Source organism: Gopherus flavomarginatus, chromosome 15 (genome assembly GCF_025201925.1).
Source record: "Gopherus flavomarginatus isolate rGopFla2 chromosome 15, rGopFla2.mat.asm, whole genome shotgun sequence".
Lineage (NCBI taxonomy): Eukaryota > Metazoa > Chordata > Testudines > Testudinidae > Gopherus > Gopherus flavomarginatus.
This window is the reverse complement of record NC_066631.1, coordinates 12,311,837-12,338,891: the sequence shown is the minus strand read 5'-3', so window position 1 is coordinate 12,338,891 and position 27,055 is coordinate 12,311,837. Positions and strand designations below refer to the sequence as shown.

General features: G+C 42.7%; 1 protein-coding gene across 1 annotated transcript in view; it reads left to right on the top strand.

Annotated features, from left to right (window-relative positions):
* Positions 1 to 26,836, top strand: part of RSPH14 (radial spoke head 14 homolog) — a 187,135-nt gene extending 160,299 nt beyond the window's left edge. Inside the window, exons 4-6 of the mRNA XM_050924516.1 lie at positions 18,516 to 18,741; positions 22,885 to 23,021; positions 24,137 to 26,836. Of these exons, the coding sequence (XP_050780473.1) occupies positions 18,516 to 18,741; positions 22,885 to 23,021; positions 24,137 to 24,375 (602 nt within the window). The 3' untranslated portion in view covers positions 24,376 to 26,836. The remainder of the gene's footprint in view (positions 1 to 18,515; positions 18,742 to 22,884; positions 23,022 to 24,136) is intronic.
* The last annotated feature ends 219 nt before the right edge of the window (positions 26,837 to 27,055 follow it).

Sequence of the window (27,055 nt, the reverse complement as noted above, 5' to 3'; positions counted from 1 at the left end):
ACTGTCATGTATGACCAATAAGAAAACGTACATCTCATTGGTTCCTGAGGGACAAAGAAGATACAGTAGTAAACTTAACTCTCCAAAGAATGCTTCCCCCCCCCCAATAAGCAAACACAGAAAAATTAATACATCAGATTTCACAAAGTTCAGTTCTATTTGTGTTATTTTCAGGTGGTAGTGGCATTGGAAGGAAGAGATTGTAGAATACAGCCATCATATGATTAGCCAGCACTAGGATATTTGGCCCCATATTACTTCCCAACCAGTATCTGATCCATTAGAATAGTTCAGTAATGAAGAAACTGAAATATTCAGCCGTTGGATTTCTCTTCATTGTGCTGTGGGCAGAAGTCATGGCTTAGCTCTTGTGCTGTAAGAGCAGGTTGACTTCAGACTCTAGAACATGTAAAATTTTTGTCTTTAGCTCATTCTCAGTTGTGCAATAAACAGCATGCCATCAGTATCTTTGGCTTTGTATTTCAGGGTTCAGATTTGAGAAGAGGGTTTTTGCCCTTATCAAGGATATCTTTGTTTGGTTCCAATAACCTTACAGGTAGGCTGCAAAATAGAGCTCTCTTACAGACTTCTGACTAGACATTTGGAACATGAACATGAAATGCCCCTCTATTCAGCATTGGTGAGGCCTCATCTGGAGTACTGTGTCCAGTTTTGGCCCCACACTACATGAAGAATGTGGAAAAATTGGAAAGTCCAGCAGAGGGCAACAAAAATGATTAGGGGGCTGGAGCACATGACTTATGAGGAGAGGCTGAGGGAACTGGGATTATTTAGTCTGCAGAAGAGAAGAATGAGGGTGGATTTGATAGCTGCTTTTGAATACCTGAAAAGGGGTTCCAAAGAGGATGGATCTAGACTGTTCTCAGTGGTAGCAGATGACAGAATAAGGAGCAATGGTCTCAAGTTGCACTGAGGGAGATTTAGGTTGGATATTAGGGAAAACTTTCACTAGGAGGGTGGTGAAGCACTGGAATGGGTTACCTAAGGAGGTGGTGGAATCTCCTTGCTTAGAGGTTTTTTAGGTCAGGCTTGACAAAGCCCTGGCTGGGATGATTTAGTTGGGGATTGGTCCTGCTTTGAGCAGGGGTTAGACTAGATGACCTCTTGAGGTCCCTTCCAACCCTGATATTTGTGATTCTATGAAGGGGGACTGTGTCCAGAAAATTCATCCCATGCTTTACTCTAAATCCAATGCATGTTGGCACATGCCTTGGTAGCTTAGCCAGTGTAGTGCAGATACCCAGGCAATACAAACTTGATCAAGAAAGTTCAGTTATATACTTCACTATAGAGTCTCAGGGCCTGATTCTCCACTACCCTGCACATTGTATAGTCATTTACACATGTGCAAACTAAGTACTAAGTGGGTGTACAACATTATCACACATGCACATGGAGATATCTGATTTGGTAGAACTTTATACCAGCTTTACAGAAACATCAAGATGCTTACTTACTTTGTAAAGAGTTTTGAGATTTATGGATGAAAACCACTATGTAAGTGTTGGTATTGTTGTTAGGCTAATATTATAATTACTACATAAAGTGCAAGACAGTAGAGCAACAAGCATTCTCAGCTCAAACTTGTCAGTTTTAGAAAAGGAGCAAGTTTCAGGAGTTAAACCAGTCCAATTTTTGTGATTTGACAATACCCATTTTTACATAGCAAGAAAGGAGAGAAAACACTTCTAAAAAGACCCATGCAAACCACAGGGTGAACTGACTATACATGGAAATCAGTGAAACAGAGGACACAATCTGCTGCCAAGTATACACAGCAAACAAACTGATTAGAAAAAAAAAATTTCATAATCTTTCTGCTAATGTAGTTTTAGGGGTTGCTTATAACAGTACATTTTAAAAGCTTCATAGACTCATAGGTCAGAAGGGACCAATATGATCATCTAGTCTGACCTCCTGCACAAGGCAGGCCACAGAACCCTACCCATCCACTTTTATAACAACCCCTAACCCAGGACTGAGTTATTGAAATCCTCAAAATTGGTTTGAAGACCTCAAGCTGCAGAGAATCCACCAGCAAGCGACCCTTGCCCCAGAAAGAAGCATGTTTTTAGAGTTGATTGTGTCCTCTTAAAAGGACACAGTTCCTGGAATCTCTTATAATTCACGTACTGTTTGTTTTCCCCTCCCACTTAAGGTCTCAATTCTGCGAAGACCTTTGCATGTACTTAACTTTAAACATATGATGAGTCCCAATGAAGTCAATGGGATTTCTTGTGCTTTAAGTTATGTGTATTTTTGTAGGCTTTGAGTCTATACTTTAAGGAAGATTAAAAATAAAAATGACCTCCTATTTAATCTTTGAAAGGTTAGAAGACTAATGGGGATACTGTAGCAATGTACTCATTTTACTAAAATTACAAAAAACGACCACCTGTTTTCATTGTTCAGCTGTCCTGATGTTGGCACCAATGGGAGCTGTAGTGTAGAAAAGGATCCAGTGGCTTCTGGTAGTTGTACCATTTGCTAGTTCAGGAGATCTGGCCTAGGAGTCTTGTCCATGTTAAAGCCCTAAATCCACTCTTCTGGGTGCTCCTGGTTCCATTATCCTCTAGAAGTTGGTAGAGTTTCTCTCTCCATATTGATTATGTATCTTTCCTAGGGATTAAAAAAAAAGTGTGTGTGTGGGGGGGGGGGTGAATTTAATTGTTATACAGCCAACTATAAAAATAACCAGAAAAATAGGTATATTAAAATGATAAAACTTGCTGTCCTGTGGCTTTAAAATCCTCCCTTCCTTGCAGGGCGAATGCTACTGAAAAAAGCCACTGAATTCCAGTAGCAAAGACACCCCCCAAAAAAAGATGGAATTTTAAGGCTCAAGGACTGTACCTTACAGCAGTTTTGATTTATAGTTTTTTTCAAATGGAAAATCAGTTTTTTCAACCATTGGACACAAACCTGCTCCTATTGAATTTAATGAGAGTATTCAGGTCTCTTCTGCATCATCAAACTGGGCCCTTGCAACAGAGGATCATTAAGGCTGCCGCTCTCACTGAGAGAAACAGGTTCTTTCCCTAAATGGCAATAATGCAATAACAACAAAGAGTTTAGAATATGCTTAGAAAATTCTTTCCTAAAAGAATATTCTCATTTATCCAAATGAGATTTTATAATAATTAGCTTTTGCATAACTCTTTTCATTATTAGATCTCAAATTACTTTACAAAGGAGGGCAGTATCATTATCCTCATTTTACATGTGGGGAAACTGAGACACAGGGTGGTGATGTGACTTGCTCATGGTCACCCAGCAAATCAGTGGCAGAGCTGTGAATAGAACCCGTGTATCTTGATTGGAGTATAATGGTCTAACCAACGGGTTGCAGGCCCAAATCCTTAAAGGGATTCAGGTGTTGCTAACTCCCATTGATTTCAAAGGTAATTAGGTACCTGATACCTTTGAAGATGTGGGTCACAGTGATAAACACAGTGATAAACATAGCTTGATTGTTCACCCAGATCTCAGCATACTGAGCCTTTCATGTGTGGATCCCCACTTCTTTATGGAAGGGGCTCAGAAGTCAGCCTTTACCACAAATGCTCTATATGCATGAATAGGGAGGACTCTTGGGTTCTGTTTCCAAGTGAGGTCTAGTGGTTAGAGCAAGGGGGCTGGCATTCACAACTCCTAGGGGTCTGTTTCCACATCCGCCACTGGCTTACATTCTCATCTTGAGCAAGTCTGGCCCCTGTGCTGTGCCTCAGTTTTCCCAATTATTAAATGGGGTGTAGTACCCTGCCCTTTCTCAAAGGGTGTCGTCCACCAGAAGTCTTTGCATTTCTGTATGTGCACTGAGCATCTGTAGAGTTAAGGGGCTGTCTTTACAATGGATTTAATTTAGGAGTTGTATTTCCTGCCCCAGTCCCTTAGGCTATATTAATACAAAAAAAGCCAACTGCACAGGAACTGAGGTCCTTGGGCTCTGAATACACATGATCCTTCCCCAAACCCCACAAATTCTTGGGCTTACCTTTTGTGCAAAATGCCTGCCCAATAGGGAACCCTTGGCTCCAGAGACAGCTGCCTGTGGGGGATTCCCTGGCAGGCCGCTCAACTGGAACAGTGCTGTACATGAGTCAGATGGGAGGCAGAGTGGCTTGAAGCCAGTGTGAAGGATGGTGTTGTGCCTCTGGCAGTTTCCTGAGATTAATGAGGCTCAAGGGCCACACTCTGCTTCTTCCATGGGAGGAATAAACTTGACCAAACAGAACAATTTGGAGGAGACTCTACAAAGAGCATCAAGGTTTTCCTCCCTCACCTTGGGATTTTCCAGTCCCCTGGGATTGCTCCACATTATTTGTAAATTGACTGTATCCAATCACACCATTTGATGCAAATCTACTAAAGTACAGTATAATTTTCCCAAAACTGGAGCAGAGTGACTGGAAATGAATCCCTGAGAGAGCTGCTCACACTAGAGCTCTGTTCTGCATGCTGATCTTTAGACACTACTGCATGGAGTGCATAAGCTGCTGTAAGGTAAAAGATGGGGAGGAGGATTATCTGTGTTTCAGAGCTCTTTATCTATTTCATGCACATCATCCAAGGGCCAGGCACAGGCTGAATTTTTTGGTACAGCTTGCATAAATATGACAGAGTCTGTGAGCCTGATTCTCCATTGCCTTCACCATGTATAATCAAGACAGATAGCAAATGCTATCACATCAGAAAGTGTGTTTTAGCCCCACTTTGTATCCTTTCTGCCTCTAGTGCCCTGCACACAAAACAGGGCAGTAGGGAACTAGGCCTCTTATCACAACAGAGAGCCTCAAAGGCAGAAAGACATCTCTAGAATGTGCAGTACCCATCTGTTCTGTTTGGGAGAGTGACAGTGATCTAAAACCAACATGTTTCACTCAAACATTTGTGTCCCCCAAGTCTCACATGGAGTTTCCAGTTTTCCCTAGATTCTAAGCGAATTTGGACTGAAACCGAGTGAAACTCCTTGCTTTCATACAAAAATCAGGGAATTCCACCACCCATCTTTTCAGGGGCCGCTGTCGGCTACCAAGCTCAGCCTGCTTCCCAAATTGCCTTTTGTTATCTATTTATATAGAGTGGGTACTTGGCTTTTACTTCATCCTTGCCTAATATATGAAAGGGAGGGCTGGCTGGCATCCTCTCTATTCCAGAGCTTTACAGGACATCTGCATTGTCTGCCTTTCCTGCCTCCACCTCTTTGGGAAATGACCTCAGGAGGTTGAGCAATTTGGCCCCTTCTCATTTAGCTACAGAGCTAGAGAATGCTCCTTCTGTCTTTGGTTTTCATTGACCCCAAGTCAGAGATGCACCCTGTATGCACTGAGGATATAGGAAATCCCCAGACTTAGTGTTTCATTATGAAAGATTCACACAACCATAGGCAGACACCACTGTAAACAATTTCACTGGGATAGGAAACAGCTGTTCTTGGAAGCACCTAGAACTGAAAATACGTTGAGGGGGAGAGAGATTACCAGGAAAAATATAATTTATTGAGTCATGTCATGGAGCAGGTACGCCCCGTCACTCATGGGGGAGGGTAAGGGCATGGTAGCTCTGCAGTTGAATCAATATGGCTGCCCTTAGCCTCAGAGATATGTGGCCTAATGGGCAGAATCAATAGGGCTCCCCTTGACTGCAGGGAAGAGTGTCAATAGTGGAGCTTTGGTGAGTGGCGGTGGCTCCTCTTCCTCACCCCCAGGCCCAGCCCCTCCCCTCCTCTCAGCCAGCCAACCCAGGGGTAGCTTCTCCCGGCCCTCCCCCCACTGGCTCCTCTCGGCCAGCTGAGGGCTCTGGTCGTTATTGGGGTGGAAAGGAGCCTTCAGCCGCTGTGGCTGGCTCTGCTCTGGCCCCACCTCTTCCCCCAGAGGCTTGTACCACTTGGTGATGCGATCAGGGGAGGAGGGGTAGGCAGGCCCAGAGGGTTCCCCATGGTGTGGCCCCTGCTTCTTCCCTGGGCTCTCAGGCCCCTGCCTGGCCTGGGGCAGTGCTGGTGGGAGGGTGCTGCGCATGCAGCTCCCTCCCTACCCTGTGTGTCAACCCATACCCCGCCATTATTAGAATGTAGAGGCCAGGGAACATGGGGATCCTGAACCATGCTGGACAGGAGGCAGCTCCACCACCCAGTGGATGGACATCCCAACCAGTGGGTGCTCCTTGCTCCAGGTAAGGCCCCTCAGCACAGGCCCCACAGAGCAACTGGAGTCCCTTCACCCCTCCCCACACCAGCACCCCTGGGAGAGACCCAGAGCCCCCTGCCCCATCCCCCCACCCACAGCCCTGGGGGAGACTGCCCATCCCAGTTCTCCCTGTGAGTGCCCCTGGTCTAGGGAGGGATGTGAGTCTTGTCCAGTTTAGTCTGGGGAGGGTTATGGGTCTGATCCAGTTCAGGAAGTTTGGTCTGGGGAGATATGTGGGTTAGGTCCAGTTTGGAGGATTGGCCTGGTCTTTAGGATCAGGACCAACTGTGCTCCCAAGTCTGTGTGTGTCTCTGCCTGGGGGTGGAGGGAGAAGGACTGTAAATAAAGTGTATTCAAGTTTTTCATATTTTTTGTTTTTAAAACATTGTAAACTATTTTTAAATTTGCCCCAATTTCATTTTAATTCAAGGGCTGATAATTCATATGAGAAACGTGAAGGATGACATAGGGTGATGGTTTCCTTGTAGTGGGAGCAGCACATGGCTGGTGGTTTGGCCAGCCATAGCTTTTGTTAGCTGTTTACACACACACAGCTCCTGCATCCAGGTCACTTTCCCCACCTGGGCTGTGCTGCATCATCAGCTGCTGCTCTCATGCCCTCTCCTTATGCAGCCCAGGCAGGGAAAGTGACCTTGATGCAAGGAGCACTGATGTTGCTCCTCCCCTCACAACCCCCTATGGGTGTGCAGGGCAGAGGAGCAGCAGTCCCTGGGGGAGTAAGCAGCAATGCCAGCTGCTTCCCGGTCAGTTTCCCCATGTTGGTGCAGCAGGGAGATGCAGGGATTAGGCATGAAGGGGGGTACAGGGATTAGGAGCACAAGAGTGGGAGCAGGCCATTGGGGCAAAGAGAGGGTAGGGAGCCTGGGGAGCTCATGGGAGTCAGGGACAATGGGGGGAGGGAAGCACCACACCCACAGGGACCAGGGGCACCAAAATGCAAGTTTGCCTAGGGTGCCATTTTCCCTAAGGCTGGCCCTGAATCCCTCCCTGGGTTACTTCCTACCGTGATTCATAGTTGAAGTCTGAGCATCTTGGGAATCCCTGGGATCTTCGGGCGGGTGCTACTCCCAGCACCTGCAATCTCCATGGGGCACCTATCTGAGTCTTGGTCTCTCCTGATCCCACAGAGCTGGTAAAGTACATCCTTCCTCCTCTGCAGTCAGCCCTGGCTGAGCTGGGCTGCTCCTTTTTATACCATAGCAGCAGTTGGCACATACCCAGCAGGGACAAAGGGGCATGGCTTCCACTGCCAAAAGTGCTGCCTTACCCTCCTCCTCTCTAGTGCGGGGCAAGTGTAGCGGGGCCATTACCCCGCTCCTGTGAAAGGCTAGGCTGATTGGGGAAGCAGCCACACTGGGGCCATGCCCCAATCAGGCCACAGCTGGCCCTATAAAACAGCTGTGAGCCAAGAACTGAGTCAGTCTTTCTGTAGCTATGGAAAGAGAAGAACCTGACTGCCTAGGAGTGCAGGGTACTGGGAATAGAGCAGGGTTGGGGAGGCAAGAGGAACTGGGGAGCTTTGGGCCTTGCTAGAGGTCAAAATAGGTACTGGGGCAGTCTGAGAGGTGCAGCCTGGGATTAAGCAGAGGCAGCTGGTCCAACCTCTTTGCCAGTGATGAGTGGCTATGACAGACTGCAGTTTGCTCCAGTGAGTGGGGGCTAGATGATGACTGGCAGTAGCCATTAAGGCAAGGTGGGGATTGAGTGTTGGGGGTTCCCCTGGGAGGGGAGAGCAGAGAGTAGAGGTGCTGCTGGGGCAGAATCCTGAAATAAAGGGGCACTGGGATCTGGAGGGGACATGGGGCCTGAGGCAGGTGAGAGACCAGCCAGCAGAGGGCACTCTGAGTGCTGAAAGTGCTAATTCCCAAGACAACCAGCAGGAGGTGCTGCACTGGTGAGGCATTGCTCCACTATAGCAAGTACACCCCATCCCCGGGAGTCATGTCTGATGCTTTGTGGTAGAAATGTCAGCAGATATTTCAGACTTTCAGATCCTCAGGTCTACCAGAAGCAGTGACAGCTCCAGGCACTAGCACTCCAAGCGTGTGCCTGGGGCAGCAAGCCACAGGGAGGCATCTGCCAGTCCCTGTGAGGGTGGCAGTCAGGCTGCCTTTGGTGGCTTGCCTGCGAGAGGTCTGCCGGTCCCATGGATTTGGCAGTAATTCAGCAGCAGGTACGCTGAAGCTGTAGGACCGGCAGACCTCCTGCAAGCCAGCCACTGAATCTGTGGGACCAGGGACCTCCTGCAGGTAAGCTGCCAAAGGCTGTCTGACTGCCATGCTTGGGGCAACTAAAAAGCTAGAGCTGCCCCTGACTAGAAGGTTTCATAAGCCAGTCAAAAAGCTAAATGTTATCCTGTAAGGGTATTCCTAAGTCTCTGCTTTTGTTGAATTAGCAATGAAGCATAAAGAAATGGACATACTTTCCTTAAATAGTGTGCATTTTTTCGCCTGTGTCAGACAATTTTTCACTTGTAAAACTACCTTTCTCTTGACTGTATTTAATTCCCTTATTCATGTTGAGTAGTTTCTTATCTGTCAAGTAGACCCACTGAAGTAACTGGGAGTACTCATGGTGTAAAGTAGAGCTCAAGTTTGTATGAGTCTGGCAGCACATGGCCTTCTGTAAATCCCCCATCTCTGCTGTCAACAGCAGGAGAAGTTTTTCTCTGACAAAAATAGGGCAGAATTTAAGAAATTATCTTAATATTGCAAGATTAAAACACACTTTACAAAAATCAAAGAATTAACAAACTTATTACCTAAATTTCAATAAGTAATCTAATTTTCTTTTTGCACAAAAAAGAAAGGAAAAAGCAGTGTTCACAGCAAAAAAATTTCTGGAAAATTAAAACTTGTAAGTACACATTTCTAGGAAGGAGCCCAAGTGAAGTGCGCTTAATTCCTCTGACCCTTAAAGTAGCTAGACTTAAAAGTTGAAAGCCATTTTTGTTAGTGTGACGCACTACCACTGCTCTCAGCAGTGAGCATTCCAAGTGAACATTGAGGGTGTTCATTCTTTGGGGGAGAAATGTGTGCACGCTGTCTCTCTCTCTCTCTGCCAAATTCTAACCTCAGATATATGCAAGCAATTCCTGTTGAAGCCAATGTGAGTTGCTCATGTATATACCCGTAATGTGGTCCCTTTTTGCTTTGTTGATTTATTTTGCTGTTTCTAAGAGTGGAGCTGCTTGTTGGCCCCTTTTCAAGCTATCTAAGTAATCTAGCTGTACACTAATGCCAACAACTGTTCACAGCATGGAGAAAACAACACTCCCCTCTTGTGTGCCTGCCCTTTAAAGGAGACTGGAAATCTCACCATTTCCCACACAGTTTGGATTGGAAACACTGGGAGAAAAGCCAGAATAGCCCTTTTCATGAGATTTCAGCTATATCCAGCAGGTACAGAGATGTGGAGATTTTTTTCCCCCTTTTTTAAAAGATAGAAAAATATTTTTCTAACTTCAGAAATTCATGTTTTGTTTGGACGAAGAATGGTGAGTTCATATTTCATCCAAAATGTTTCACTATCTTTTGTTTAGATTAAATTTACAAATGAAAAGCCTGATTGTTTTAAAACAATGTTTTTACAATTAACATTTATAAACCACTCTTTCCTGATGCTCAGATAACTCAAACTGCTCAACACATTTTTATGAAACTTAATTAAAAAAAAAACCAAACTTCTGTATTAAGACCAAATGTAAGACATTTCAGTCTGAAAGGTAGTGTTTCAAGAAAGTTGTCTGAACATGAAGAGAGTCAAAATGCCATCTCTACCTGTAAGTGTAGATTGTAGATCAGGGGTTGGCAACCTTTCAGAAGTGGTGTGCCGAATCTTCATTTATTCACTATTTTTTTAAGGTTGTGCGTGCCAGTAATATATTTTAATGTTTTTAGAAGGTGTCTTGCAATAAATCTATAATATATAACTAAACTATTGTATGTAAAGAAGGTTTTAAAAAATGTTTTAAGAAGCTTCATTTAAAACTAAACTAAAATGCAGAGCCCCCTGGACCAGTGGCCAGGACCTGAGCAGTGTGAGTGCCCCTGAAAATCAGCTCATGTGCCGCCTTTGGTGCGCATGCCATAGGTTGCCTACCCCTGGTGTAGATGAAAATGAATAGTTATATTAGCTTTGCATACTTATAATGCCATACGAGAGAGAGAGAGAATCCTGAGAGGCAATGTAGTCTAGTGGATGGAGCAGTGGGCTGAACATTAAGGGACTTGGAAACATTTCTATACCCTTTCACTGACCTCTATCTCTCTATTTATATTTTCCCTCTCCTCCTTTGTCCGTCTTATCCATTTAGTTTGTAATCTTGTTGAAGCAGAGACTGGCATTTATGGATTTGTACAGTGCCTAGCACAATGGAACTGTGATCTTATTTGAGTCCTCTAGGAACGATTGTGATAGAAAATATAATCCATGTATATATTTACAGAGCCTGTGTATCACAAATACGGATGATTCTTTTATTTGTTTTAGTGTATCCCTTGGCTGCAATTGAATTAATGATTTTGTCTCTTTTTAAATATCGGGCTGTCCATCCTTAAATCTGAGCTTAAAATAATTGTGTGAGGTGCCAAGGCAGTCTCTAACTTCTTGGCCTTACTGCCAGAGAAGTGAAAAGTCAACTTCTATGTGCAGGAGTCAGTTCTAGGACTCTTCATAAATATAATAAGGTAAATGGTTTAAATGAGAATATCCTATATGCAATATAAAGCCTGTTGAGAACAGGAACACAGGCAATAGAACAAATAATGAAAGAACAATGCAGCCAAATTCAGAGCTAGATCATGGACTCAGACAGTCAATGGAAAATGCAGAGCAGCAGTTTGATAAATGACTGGATCTGGTAGAGGCTTATTGTAGTAACAGTTAATGATTGTCTGGGCCCTCAATCTACAGGCGCAAGTATTTAGGCAGGTATAAAATCCAATATTAACTGAAGAGACCTGAATCAATCCAAATTCTCTTATGAACATGTTTGCTTTGTTATACGCATTGAATTCTCTTTCCTTTCTATAAACAACTTAAATAAATCACGCCAGGTGTTTGTGGAAGCAATGATGTCATCAGAGCCTTTTATGGCAGGGTGTTTTATGAGTCACTTTGCTCTTACTCTATATTTGTATGTCTCCCTTATTGCTCAGAGGAGCAAGGAGGGATTTGTAATCTGTCACATCTGAAACTTGACTGCAGCACACATCCTGAGGATTAGTTATGTGAATACTTTAATCCATGGTATATCATTTGAACTCAGATCTTCAGAGCAAGCAATACAAATGTCAGATCTTTTTCCTGCCTTCATGTTGTTTTTTACAAAAGATCTTCAGTGGAGGGAGTTCATAAACATGTGAGGATCACATTGCAATTAGTAAGTGAATTATCCCAGACAATGTTGTTTGGCCTACAGGTACTTTTCTTCTGAACAAAATAAATTTAATTATTTTGCATACACTACAAGATGTTTCTTAACTTAGCTTCAACTGTATATACTGGATGATCATAAGATCTTAGAGATTAGACATTTATATAGATGGTGAACATTCAGAGTTAAATGAGACAGGTTAAAAATTTGTATCATAAAAGATAAAATGCTCATGCTTCAGGGCATAAGACAACCACTAACTGACAGGGCTGGGAAGAAACACATGTTCCATAATTTTTCACAAGAGGTTTTTTGGGCCCTTCCCTGAAGCATTTGGTACTGACCACTGTCAGTGATAAGAGGCTGAATTTGATGGATCATTGGTGTGACCTAGTGTGTAATTCCTATATAAAAATGTAATCCAGGATCTTTTTTTTTTTAAATGTGGAAACCCTAATGTGTGTTCCTTTCTGCCTAGCTGAAAACTTTCAGACAAAAGATTATTTTTGTTTTCTGAGTATTCTTGGAGACACTGACAGACTTTCTTTCTAAGACAACTTTACTGTAAAACAGATCAGATTTGGATCTTCATTTAAAAGAGAATCAGTTTGACATTTCAAGGGATGACTATAGAGCCTCTTCAGTAAGAAGATTGAACATTTAGCGAGATGTTGGAAGTGGTGCACACAGATGGGCCCTTTGCCACTCCAAACATCCTGGAAGGAAATTTTTAATCCAAGAATACTGCTATCCTTTATCTACTCATTGAAATATCTTTTGGGGGAGAGTGGAGGACCCTGCATTCTCAACCTTAAAATTATATTAGCTACTATGGGACTTTCAAACTGTGTTTTATGGACCACTAGTGGTCAATTCTTCCAGGTAGTCCAATGAATGAAACAATTTGAGAACTGCAAAGTGGTGGATCAGGGTGTTGTGATGGGAGGAGCACAGAGAGGATCGTTGCTTTACAAACTGGCCTGCAGAAAGGAAATACTGGAGAAGCACTGAGCTACTGCATACATTTAATCTATGCTGCTAGTTACACAACTGCCCTGAAAATAGGTTGTTCCTAATCTAGAATGCTGGTGATTTCATAAATGTGATGTTGCAGTTATGAATAAGGCTTACTGACTCTATAGGACACAAAAAAGAGATGCTGCTAAGTTTGAGACTTATTACAGATGCATGTTTATGCTTCAAGCAGCTAGTGACCTTCTGTGATGGACAGTCTCAGTTACTATGTGCTGGACATGGCTGCTATGCTGACTGTTGCAGTTGAATCAGATCCAGTTCTGTTTCCTCTGAGTTTTCTGTCCTTTACTACAATGAGAATCTATTGAGGACTGCAAGTAAATATCTAGAAATCTCAACTCAATGCCTCTCATGTTAACAGCATGTAAAATAGAAATCTGAGATAAAGCCAATTTCTTTTACTTAACTACAGTGTTGCACACTGTACAATATTTACTAACCAGAGCTTTTCGAACATTTGCTTCTCATTAAAAAGGACACTTTTAAAGTAGCTTTGATTTTAAAAAAATGTTTGTAATCAATAATGTGGTGTAATTGCTTAAGGAATTTAAAAAACCCTGTTGTTTATGTCCCCTGCAAAATTTCATAAAACACTTAAAACTTTGTCCTCTAGCCTAACAGAGAACACAATGAAATGGCAACTCCACTTTGAGTCTATTTTTTAAAAAATGACAGGAAAGAAGAGGATGGGACTAGCCAGAGGGTTGTGAGAGGTAGAAGATGAGTGTGGAAATAAGAGGTATTTTTCCCTTAGGCTACATTTTCAAGTTCTCAGGGGAAAATGGATCAATACTAAAGTTAACTACAAAATTGCAATGACAGCAAGTTACATTTTATACCACTTTCACATAGCCTTAGATGTCCCTGTGATGTGCCCAGGGTATAATCCAGACTAATAAGTGGCTTGTGTCAACCCTGCCTTTTATACCACTTTCACATAGCCTTAGATGTCCCTGTGATGTGCCCAGGGTACAATCCAGACTAATAAGTGGCTTGTGTCAACCCTGCCTTCTAACCCTACCCTTTACAATCCTTTGCTGCTGTAACCTCCAGTCTTGACTGCTCAGGAGCAGCCTCCAGCATGCAAGTCACTCCTAGCTATGTCTGCATGTGCTGCAGCCATCCATCCACACCTTGGCTCTTACCAGCATTGGTTATGCTGCAGGGTGACTCCCAACACACTCACAGTCTTAGATTTCCCACTAGAAATGTATGCCTGGTGAACAATATAAATTCATATAAAATCTTCATTTAACAGAAATCATACACTTTTACTCCAAATGGAGTTTCCCAAACATTTCCGTTTAAACACACTGGATTAGATAAAACAATAGAACAAGTTTATTAACCACAAGAGAGAGTGAATGAGTACAAGTAATGAGGCATAAAAGTAAAAAATGGTTACAAGAAAAATAAAGATAAAACACAATTGGTGCCTAACTTAAACTATATTAAATTCAAAGCAAAATTTCTCACCGCACATTTTCAGCAGTCTTATTGAACAATTTCTTAGAGCAGGACCCTGTCTGTAGTTCAAAGGCTGCTTTCCTTGTCCCTTCTGGTGCAGTGAATCAAAAGGCAGAGAGAGAGTGAAGAGGGGGTCCCTTGGGGTGTTTGACCCTCCTGTTTTACAGTGTCAATCCCCCTCTTGGAAAACATTTCCAGAGGAGATTCAGGAAACAGAGTTTATAGGGAAGGATGTTCCCTGCAGCTTTTCCTCATCTGTTGGAGCGTCTTTTGTTTCCCTTCCTGCTTGATGACTTTGCCAACCTCTGTTTGGAACATGTGTTACCACCACCATACACTATAATCTTATTTTGCATACATCGTTGCCACACATGTTCTATCAGGACAATAATGACCAGCAAGTTATGTGTTTTCAAATTATATATCACAAGCATACTTTGTACAAAGATTATTACAATCGTGTGTAGGGTGTGGATACAGGGGTGCATTCTGTCACAAATCTTAAGTGTTACTGTTCATGGAACTTGCTGGGATTCCTCAGCTCAGTCATTGTTTCTTGTTACAGTCCAGCCAGCAGCCTCTTTCAGCAGATTGTAGATTCTTTTAGGGAGAGACCCTGTGTTCCTACTTTTTTTGTCAAGCACCAAGCCCACTATTGGCACTATGTAAGATGCTCTGTACAACCCTAGCCAACTCATTGTAACAGAAGGAGACAAGATGGCTGGATGTGACACACATTTTTGCACTCAGAGCCTCAATAGCAAGGGCCTTCACCAATGTTAAGACATGAAGAGGAAAAATGCAGTTGATTAAAGATGACTGAGGCAAAGAAGATCAATAAACATTAACTGGCAAAAATAAACTCAAAAGCCAATGAAAATGGGGCAAACAGTGAAATAGATCAATGCCACATGAAAAGATGTGAGGTGAAGGATGAAAACACAGAGACATGGGCCATTAATTTTGATGTACAGCAAAAGACACATATGTATGAGTGCAGGAAGAGAAATGGTAGTGGAGGTAGCAAGAGTGCTAGTCTAGCATTCAAGAAGGAAGGCGTGAGAAAGACAGAAACAGGAGAGAAAAGATGCTGGGATATCATAAGCCAGAAAGAGATGCATGGCAAATATTTGGCAAAAAGGGATTAAGAAGAGTTGATGAATGGACAAACAGAAAATAGGCATGAGAGAAAAAGAGTTAAGAGAAAAGTAATAACAGACAGAAGGGAAATGAAAGCGAGTGGTTGCTTGTCTTGGCTTATATCAGAGATGAGTATGCTATATGAGAAGCATATTTGTCTTATGAAATGTTAATGCCTAGATTGTGACCCTTGCCTGAGGAACAGCATATGGCTGTGGATGAAAACTACACACCAGGCCTGGAAGCAGGAGGAATGTCGAGCTTTTAACTTCCATTCCTCACTATTTTTATTTATTTTTACATTTGCATTCAGCATGCCATCTTATCAGGGAAGAATAAAATTACTTTAAAGGTCAAGTTGGTCAAATGTGCTTTCTGTTTGAAAATATCACTGAGAGCTATCACAGCAGCTCTACAGGAAGTAGATGGATGCTGCAGGAACCATCTGCTTGCAGGTCAAATCCTCCTCTGACATTGAAACCCCCAATTTTGCACATACAATTATTTGCACGGCAGACCTACATTTGCAAATAGTAGGAAGATTTTGGCTATCCTAGTCTCAAGTGCCAGTGGGCTTATGGGGAGATTTTCCTCATCAACAACTATGGGAGCAGTTTTAAAGGGTGGTTTTTGAAAGTTTCTCTCTCACTACACAACTTACTTCCAAAGACCTTCAAAACATGTGGAGGCAGATTCTTGGGATCAGACTAGTGGGTAGGTCAGCCCCAGGTTATAATTTAGCTTGCTCTCAGTTATTGATGCAGGACCAGTTCTCTAGGGACCATGCTGCCAGCCAGGGGTTCTTGGCACACAAAGCACTCCCTGCTATATCTCCACTGTTTTCCAGTTCCCCTCCTCCCCAACACAGCGCTATGACAAAGGAGCCAAAAGTCAGTGAGAGTCAGTGATGCAGACTTTTTTCCTTCATGAGGAGAATCTCTAGCTGGCCCATTAGAGAAACCTTTTGTTCCATCAAAGCAACACAAATGGGATGGAACACGGGGCCAGAATCTGGTCATGAGTTTCTTTCTCCTCATGCCTGAAAAAGAAAGAGAAAATTGATTAAAGAAAGGAAAATGGAAATCATGCTTAATTACAATATCATGCCTTGGCAACATGACTCCCCAGTGCAGTCACACTGATCTATGGCATTGCAGAAGACATGTATATGCTCTCCCTACATCACTGTCCTGTCATAATACACAGTGCTCAGCTTAAAACATCACTTATTTGTAGCCTTCAACATAATTTTTGTGATTCCAATGTTCATTTTTTCCAACTGGATTGTTTTTGTACTCAACTGGCTTCCAAATGTAGCAAAAGCTTTAATAACATCACTGTCACGGCTGCTTCTGCATTAGGAGAGTAAAGCCCAGCAAGCTAATGACATATGAAATTACTCAATGTCAGCAAGACCTCAGAAGTAGACTAGAGGTTATTCTGTTCTATACATCAATAAAGGGCCATACTCTTAGGCTTGAACTCAGGGAATTTTTCCCATGGGTTACCAAAAGGTCATTGAAATCCTTTTCTAGTTGTACTTGGGGGGGAAGATCCCTTTATCCCTGAATACGGAGATTGCTTTTAAGTAGCCTTGTTGCTTCTCATACACTGAACTTCCTTGTTTAACTACATATGAATCAATTCAAATGGAGCCACTTTTCTCTTAGTAACCAAAGAATTGTCTTAGCAACCAGACGCTGAGGATTTTGTTTCCACATAGTTGCTGGTGGACAATGTGTTCTCTTCTGCTTTCACTTTTCCATGGCAATGCTGTTTCAATGTTGGCTGAGTATTGTCTAAGAAATGAAACGCTTAAGAGTAAGCCACTCAGCCTTGCAGAGAACTGGCTTGCTGGGCAGATCACAGCTGTGCTGTAGCCCAGCAAGATTATTCTTTCTAGGTGTCAAGGTTCCTTCCCCACTCTGAACTTTAGGGTACAGATGTGGGGACCTGCATGGACACTTCTAAGCTTAATTACTAGCTTAGATCTGGTAACTCCGCCACCATCCAGAAATTTCAGTGTCTGGATCACTTCTTGTTCCCCCCAAAACCTTCCCCTCCCTGGGCAGCCTTGAGAGGCTTCACCAATTCCCTGGTGAACACAGATCCAAACCCCTTGGATCTTAAAGTAAGGAGAAATTAACCATTTCCCCCCACCAATCCCTGGTGAGTCCAGATCCAATCCCCTTGGAACTTAAAACAAGGAAAAATCAATGATCCTTAAAAAGAAAGCTTTTAATTAAAGAAAAGTAAAAAAAATCATCTCTGTAAAGTCAGGATGGAAAATACTTTATAGGGTAATCAGAGTCATATAGCCCAGAGGAACCCCCTCTAGCCTTAGGTTCAAAGTTACGGCAAGCAGAAGTAAAATCTTCTCAGCAAAAAAAGGAACATTTACAAGTTGAGAAAACAAAAATAAAACTAATCCACCTTGCCTGGCTGTTACTTACAATTTTAAAACATGAGAAACTGATTCAGAAAGATTTGGAGAGCCTGAATTGACGTCTGGTCCCTCTTAGTCCCAAGAGCGAACACACCCAAAACAAAGAGCACAAACAAAGACTTCCCTCCACCAAGATTTGAAAGTATCTTGTCCCCTTATTGGTCCTCTGGTCAGGTGTCAGCCAGGTTCACTGAGCTTCTTAACCCTTTACAGGTAAAAGAGGCATTAACCCTTAACTATCTGTTTATGACACTAGGAAATAGTGAAGTGCTGACTGCTGGGAAGCTCAAAGCCCCCTGTTTCTCCCAGTATAAATTATTGCAAGGAGTGGTGGAAGGGAGCACACAGCTATTCCACCCCTGTAATCTCTCAGCAGGAGTTATTATAGGGACAAATATCGCACTTGTGGATATTGGGAACATCAGAGCAACTGTAACTTGAGCCTCGCCTGGGTTGAAATCATTGTAGGAACAGGCATGAGCTGTGGCAGTAGATAATTTGTTGCCTCTCTTAAAAAATGACACTGGACAGAGTAAGGTTGAAGGGAATGGCTCTGCAAGAGAATACATTTGAGAAAACTATAAACTACTTAGAGTTTGCAAATAGAGGTGAAATTTGCCAAATAAATCCTGGAGAAATGTTGGAGGACTGCTGGTAAAGTGTCCACAGTTACAACAGTCTCCATCTCTCTCAAACTCACACTATTGTGGGGACAGAAATAGCTGGGTCATTTTAATTGTGGTAGCAAATTTCAAAATGTTGATTGAAGCATTAAATGCCTTAGCACTTTCAGTCCAAGTTTCCTTTCTATCTCTGCCTGCAGGTGCTGTTGGCATAGTGGAAAGCAATTTGATTTCTTCACTTGTTCTTAAACTGAAAACTGAGCTGGATGAAATCCAAGAGTTGATACTGGACACACTCTCTGGCTGCCTGTGTGTAGAGGCTTTTGAAGCTCTAGCAACAGGCGCTGTTCCCATTCTGAAGGAAAAGCTCACTCATCCATCAGTGGCCATCAGGAGCAAAGCTGCTCGTGCCCTTTTGGGAATTAGGTAAGGGAAAGAAAGGACTATGCACATGGGTTGTTCCAAGACAGTATCTGTCTACTGATTGAGTCCTGGGCACTAATTTGCAGTTGTACCACCTTACACTTTAAACTTGTCACATCTCACTTTGCAAAGTAACATCAGGCTAGATGTGTACATGGACTTAGCTGCTCTAGTGTCGGCGATTCAGTAGATGGCACTGTTCTCTCCCACCCCTGCCAATCATGTTAGTAGTGAGCCAATGCCCCTGCATGGTGCTAAGCAGTGCAGCACTGCTGGAAGTACCATTTTGTATATGAGATAGCATAGAACCAAAATCCTGATAATTTGTGATCACTAGATCAATCCCATAACAACTTTTTGCAAGAGGAGGAATGTTAGAATAAACTAATTATTTTTTGCCTACCTAAATTTTCAGTTGGGTACAGCATTCTTCATCTCCTGTTATAAACTTTGTGTCATATTTGTTACTATATTCAGTTAAATAGTTGCTATATTTTATCCTAGAGTGGCTGCATTTCCGCGCGTATACTTTGTATATCAGTTAGTTAAGTCGGTAAAGCATTTCACAATCTTTGGAGTAAAATATACAATATAAATGCAAGTTGTTGTTAATAAAACCATGCAGTATGGTGAAGGATAACATATTTGGTCACTATGGTGCAATACAGTTCAATATAATAATCTTCCATGGAAATGGCATCGTTTAAGAAAACTACCATGCTAAGTTCAGCCCAAACACATGCTGAATTGGGAGCTACAATATAGCACAGCCTCTTAAAGAAATGAGATCTGTGCACTCAGAACCATTCGGTGAATCTTTATTTAACTTAAATTCATCATTCACAGAGTACAGGTCTCATCTTACGCTGGGGTTATGTTCCACAGTCAGCGCATAAAGCGAAAATCGCATATAGTCAAAATTACATTGAGTGTAATGGCAGGCAGAATCACCCGCACTACAGAAACAATATTTAAATTGTTATTTTTTCTTTGTTGTTTTTTCTTGTTTTTGCCGACCTTGTAAAGTGGAAATCGCGTGTGTTAAATGCTCCTAAGATGCGCCAGACCTGTACACCAGTAAGAGTTTTTAGTGAGTCAAACCCAGAGTTCAACTACAAGCCTGCATCGAGGCAAGGACTTTGTATTTTATGTTATTTGTGGGGCACTACATTTAACATTTAGAGTATTAGATAATATGAACACTTGCCTTCTGCCTTTTAAAGGCAAATGGCTGTGGAAATATAGGCACCCAACCCCAGTGCTCACTGTTAATATCACCAAAATACCTCAATGAGCTATACTACTATATAGAATCATAGGACTGGAAGGGACCTTGAGAGGTCATCTAGTCCAATCCCCTGCACTCATGGCAGGACTAAGTATTATCTAGACCATCCCTGACAGATATTTTTAAAAAATCTCCAATGATGGAGATTCCACAGCCTTCCTAGGCAATTTATCCCAGTGCTTCACCACCCTGACCGGAAGTTTTTCCTAATGTCCAACCTAAAAGGCCCTTTTTGCAATTTAAGCCCACTGCTTCTTGTCCTATCCTCAGAAGTTAATGCGAATTTTCTTCTCCCTCCTCCTTGTAACAACCTTTTATGTATTTAAACTGTTATGCCCCCCTCCCCCGGTCTTCTCTTCTCCAGACCCAATGTTTTCAATCTCCTCTTATAGGTCATGTTTTCTGGAACTGTAATAATTTTTGTTGCTCTTCTCTGGACTTTCTCCAATCTGTCCACATCTTTCCTGAAATGTGGCACCCAGAACTGGACACAATACTCCAGTTGAGGCCTAATCAGCGCACAGTAAAGCTGATGCATTACTTTTCGTGTCTTGCTTACAACATTCCTGCTAATTCATCCCAGATTGATGTTGCTTTTCCCCCCCCAATAGTGTTACACTGTTCACTCATATTTAGCTTGTGATCCACTATGACCCCCAGATCCCTGTCCACAGTACTACATTCTAGGCAGTCACTTCCCATTTTGTATGTGTGCAACTGATTGCTTCTTCCTAAGTGAAGTACTTTGCATTTATCTTTATTGAATTTCATCCTATTTACTTCAGACCATTTCTCAAGATCATTTTCAATTTTAATCCTATCTGACAAAGCACTTGCAACCCCATCCGCAAACTTTATAAGTGTACTCTCTATGCCATTCTTTAAATCACTGATGAAGATATTGAACAGAACTGGACCCAGAACTGATCCTTAAGGAACCCACTTGATATGCCCTTCTAGCTTGACTGTGAACCACTGATAACTACTCTCTGGGAGCAGTTTTCCAACCGGTTATGCACCGATCTTATAGTAGCTCCATCTAGGTTGCATTTCCCTAGTTTGTTTATGAGAAGGTCATGCGACACAGTATCAAAAGCTTCACTAACATCAAGATACACCACATCTACAGCTTCCCCCCATCCACAAGGCTTGTTACCCTATCAAAGAAAGCTATCAGATTGGTTTGACATGATTTGTTCTTGACAAATCCATGCTGACAGTTACTTATCACTTTATTATCTTCTAGATATTTACACATTGATTGCCTAATTACGTGCTCCATTATCTTTCCGGGTACAGAAGTTAAACTGACTGGTCGGTAATTCCCTGTGTTGTCCTTATTTCCCTTTTTATAGATGGGCATGATATTTGCCCTTTTTCAGTCTTCTGGAATCTTTCCCGTCTTCCATGACTTTTCAAAGATAATTGCTAATGGCTCAGATATCTCCTCAGACAGCTCCTTGAGTATTCCAGGATGCATTTCATCAGGCCCTGGTGATGTATTTTAGCCTCTGATCCTTCTCATTTTCACTGGCATTTGCTATGTTAGATGTCCAATCACTGCCAACCTTTTTGGTGAAAACTGAAACAAAAATCTCATTTAACACTTGTGCCATTTCCACATTTTCTGTTATTGTTCCCTTCCGCCCCCCCATTGCATAATGGGCCTACTCTGTCTTTGGTCTTCCTTTTGCTTCTAATATATACGTAGAATGTTTTCTTGTTACCCTTTATGCCTCTAGCTCATTTAATCTTGTTTTGTGCCTTGGCCTTCCTAATTTTGTCCCTACTTACTTGTGTAATATGTTTATATTCACCCTTTGTAATTTGACTTAATTTTCACTTTATGTTGGACTCTTTTTTGAGTTTCAGATCACTGAAGCTTTCCTGCTTAAGCCAGGGTGGTCTCTTGCCATACTTCCTATCTTTCCTATGCATTGAGCATGTAGTTTCAACAGTAACCACTCTGGCACAAACTGACCTCTCCCTTGTCCGATTTGTAACTCTGGCATGGGTGTTTAAAGTGCCAACTAACATTCAGAATAATCTGGCTCCAAACAGAGCAGGAGAGAATTCTGCATCAGCATTCTTGTCATGAAATGAAGGGAAGAAATGGTAGGAGGCTGTAGTCAGTTGTACTGATTGTTGACATAGGTTCAAGAAAGCATGTGTGACAAAGTTCCTCCTCTACCTTGGTGGGTCCTGCGCTTATTGGTGGATTTGTTCACCTCAGTGATCTTCCCCTCTTATGGAACCCACAGTCTGGGTCAGCTCCTCCTGTGTCTGATCAGGAGTTGGGAGGTTTGGGGGGAACCCGGGCCCGCCCTCTACTCCAGGTTCCAGCCTAGGGCCCTGTGGATCGCAGCTGTCTATAGTGCCTCCTGTAACAGCTGCATGACAGCTACAACTCCCTGGGCTACTTCCCCATGGCCTCCTCCAAACACCTTCTTTATCCTCACCACAGGACCTTCCTCCTGGCGTCTGATAACGCTTGTCCTCCTCAATCCTCCATCAGTACACTCTCTCACTCTCAGCTTCTTGCTCCCAGCTCCTCACACATGCTCCTTCTCCTCTGGTTCCTCCCTGCCTGACTGGAGTGAGCTCCTTTTTAAACCCAGGTGCCCTGATTAGCCTGCCTTGATTGGCTGCAGGTGTTCTAATTAAAGTAGCTATCTCTACTCCTTCTAGAAAGATCTTAATTGGCCCCAGGTGCCTTGATTAACCTGGAGCAACTGCCATTTGGTTACCTGGGTCCTAGGGATTTGTTTAGCCTCGGGCTAACATACCTGTTTCTCAGTACTTTACTGTAGCCATCTGGCCTTGTCCCATCACACATGTTAACCTTCTCTCTTCCTCAGTGTCCCTCTGGAAGGAAAAAATATTGTGTGGGATGAAGCGGTTATCCCAGTGCTGGTCAGCCTGTTGGAGGATTCAGATCCTGAGGTCCGAGCTAATGCAGCAGGAGCACTGATGTATGCCACCATTACGACTCAAGGTGAGAGAAGCAGCTCCTGCTGGGGATACTTCCTGTAAAGCAGAGCATTCTTCATTCTGCTATCAGACTAGTGCTATTTGATCAGCTGGCAGTTTTATTTCATAACTTTCTTAGCTACTTTAAAAAAATCTAGGTTCAGATAATGCTAAAGTTGTTGCAGAAATTAGCAAAAACAGGACACTTCATTAGGTCTGTCCCTCAGCTACTTTGTTCACCCATAGTGTCTAGGTATTGCAATATAGTTGGTTTAATCACCTCCACTAGCTCCGGGAAATGTATGTCAGACCTACCTGTGCCTGGGGAAGATTCTTTCTGGCAGAGGGCAAGTAACGGTTATAGCACCACCCTCCCTGAAAGGTGCTGCTAGGGAGAGGAGGAAGCCTTAAGTTCAGGTCAGAGTCCCACAACCAGCAACTGCCCTGGGAATGCTTTGAACCTGCAATCCTGAGCTGAGAGCAGGAGTGCCTAAGTTTTCCATTACTTTCCTGTAGTGTTCAAAAAGTACCATTTTCCCCACTACCGGGGAGTGGGGGAGTTCTCATCAAAGTCAGATACATGACTTTGAAAACACCAACAGGTAACTTTTCAGTGTGCTGAACATGTAATTGAACATACAAGAATCCTTAATAACAGTAATTGTGTTTCAATCCTCCTCTGCAAAAGCCCCCCTTGTTCTGGAAGATGACACAGGAGTGGATCTAAGTATTTACTCAGAATGTCTTAGAAAAGAAAAGAAATGTAGGGCGCTCCTGAGGACATTTGCCCTGAGAAATTTTTTCTTATCATTTGGTGGCCCTTGAGATCTAAGTGATTCTTTTAAGAGTAAAATAAATAAAATGGAAAGTAGGGGGAGTTAACTTAAGTAGTGGGATTGCTCTCTAAAGAATAAAAAAATGGAGGTTTATTGTGGTCTCTAATAGAGATGGGCTGAACCAAAACCCACAGCTGTCAGCAGTACCAAATATTGAAGTGTTCAAAATCTAGACCCAGAGCTGGAGATAGAGCTAGCTCCCTTTCTAGTGTGTGGTCATGGTTTATTAACAGGTTCATGGTTGTTACATGGTTATTTTATTATATTCAATAACAAATTTGAAATCCAATTATTTTTTGCTCAGGGAAATATGCAGCCCTTAGTGCAGATGCCATTCCACCTTTACTGAAGCTGGTTGATGATGAAACCAGCAAAGTACGCTTGAATGCTATCAAAACCCTGACCATGCTGTCTGAGGCACCTGAGGGTCGCAAGACACTACTGAACCATGTGGACCTCTTTCAAGGGCAGCTGAATGACTCCAGTGAGTCTGTAAGCAGAGCAGCAAAAATTGCCATCAAAGTCATCGAGTGGAAACCTTAAACCCAGGGCATCATAAAGCAATAAAATATCAGCAAAACCCCTGCAGATTGTGTGACCCAGAGTTTTTCTTAAATGTTCTGTATTAAATCCCTACCTGTTCTAGCATATGAAGAGTTTTACTTCACCTACAAGTGCTCCTCAGTATTTCTGCATGTAGAAATCTATAGGGAACAGTGTGGTCTTGGGGTTAGAATAGGGCACAGGGAGTCCCTGAAATATTTACTTTATTACTGCAGCATGGCCATTCTGTGCAACTATCTTTTACCTGTGATAAGTGAAGGTGCTATAGCTGGGGGTTACATTCCACCTTGTACCTTCTCTGTCTTCTACAAGGCACCAAAGTGAATTGCATGGAATGTTGCCATCCCTCAAATTGGAAACAAGCATTCTAGAATTTGAAACCTTCTCAGGGGTTCATTTTCCCCAGAGCTCAGTAGCATTTTGTAAAGGAGACTAACCCCTCATTCCCTCTCATTGAGCTCCTTGGCATAAGCCAAAGGGAATCAACCTATCTTGGAGCACCCTAACATTCCCTGAAAGATGTCACACCTTCAGAGCCCCCTAGCATCTTCTGCAGGGACTGCCCAATCCTGGAACTCTTTGACTGCTTATGCTTCTCCAGGTGATTTTTCTGTGACATCTCTTGAGTGGAGACTACCATCCACTATGGCAATATGCATCTTCTGAAGGCTCCATGCATTCCATTATCTCCATGATGTTCTTTTCTGAAGAGGGGAAGGAGGACAGGTTACATAGATACACCTAATTGGACATTATTCAGCTGATAAAGCCCAACTTTTCAGTACAAAATTACAGATGGTCCAGAATAAACCCTCCAGAACCAAACTCACTTCACACTTTTGGAGGGAGGTGCACCACAATCCAGATCCAATCCAAATTTTGCAGCTAGCCCCATCCTGTGCTTCGCAGTGGGCCAGAAGCACTTTCAATACAGGGCACTCCCTGTTAGTACTCTTGGAACCACTGAGAGACCTAGAAAAGTTTTTGTGGTGATTGCCGCAGATAAGGGAGATTGAGATTTCCTTACCTGGACAACTGGCTGCTCACGGGTTGGTCCTACCAAAAGATACAGGCAATTACTACAGCCACACTTCAGTTCTTTCATTCTGTAGGATTTCAAGTCAATTTAGACAAGTTCATACTGACACCCTTGAAAACCATACAGTTTGTTAGAGCAGACCTGAACTTTACTCATGGCAAGGGCCTACTTACCTCTGGACTGATTCCTACCCATGAAGGATGTCATCAGCCAGCTTAATTTCAGCCCTCCTCCTACAGCCTGATCTGCTTGGTTCATAGAAGGCATACATGATGGCATTCTCCTGTGTCACTCCTGCATCTATGATGTCTTCATATCTGGTTATGGACAATCTATGCCCCAAGAAGGAGCTCTCTAGACAAGAAGCTCTCTCTTCCTCAAGACATACTGGCATTGCTCACATGGTGGGAAAAGAAAGAGACAGTATGTGTGGGGGTCTCTTTTGTTCCCTACCACCTACAAAGACTTATCACAAATGCCTCCCTACTAGCTTGGGGGTATCTCGATGGCCAGACAGCCTGAGGTTCCTGGTCCCCACAGGAATCCAGACAACATATCAACCTTAGGCTTTGAGCAGTTCTCAAAGCATGCAAGACATTCCTGCCCATCTATGCCCCAAATTCTTCATAGAAATATTGTTATATTGTGATTATAGCATATCTAAGATGTATTTTTTGCAAGGGGGGGTCTTGTGAGATACCATTGGAAAGGTTATGATTTACTGAATATGATTATCGTATTTGTATGCATGTATCATTTTTGTATCTAAAGTTAGGAATATTGACTATACATCTGTACTACAAAAGTGTGTGCACCTGGGGAACACCCACCAAACAGAATGCAATCAGTCTGGCTGATTAGCTGGGGACCAGTCAATGGACCATTAGGAAGAACAACAGATCTTTGAAGATGCTAATCTCTTACTTTCCTGGGATGCTATAAATAGCCTTTGACTCATGTGTGCTTTGACACTACAGGGTCATGTGATCATGTCACCTGGTACTGGACTCCATGATAGAATACCAATATTTTTCCACGGGGGGGATGGACCACACTGTAAAATCAAAGGAGTCCAGCCATATGTAAAACCTATTTAAGGCAGGGGAGTGACATAATGAGCATTTGTTCTTCACTGAATCCCCGCCCAGGATAACTGCTGTGAACATCTAAGAAACAAAGACAAGGCTGGGGGGGAAGAGCTGAGTCCAGGGTGGAGAGAGAACTACCTGGAATTTTAAGCTGCAAGAAAGAGCAGTTTGCCTGCAAAAACCTCTGCAATCTGTCTAAAACAACATTTAGGGTGAGAAATTACTACTTGTAACCAGTTTCTTTAGTATTAAGCTTAACTTGCATGTTTGTTTCATTTGCTGTGTAATCTGCTTTGATCTGTTTGCTAACCCTTATAGTCACTTGAAATCTATTTTTGTAGTTAATAAACTTATTTTTGTTTTCTCTGAAACCAGTTTGTGGAATTCATAAGTGGGGGATAAAAAGCTGTGCAGATCTTCCTCCACATTGAGGGAGGGGGTGAATGTCATGAGCATATGCTGTACAGTTCTCTGTGCAGCACAAGACGATACAATTTTGGGTTTACACTCCAGAGGGGGTGTGCACTCGAGT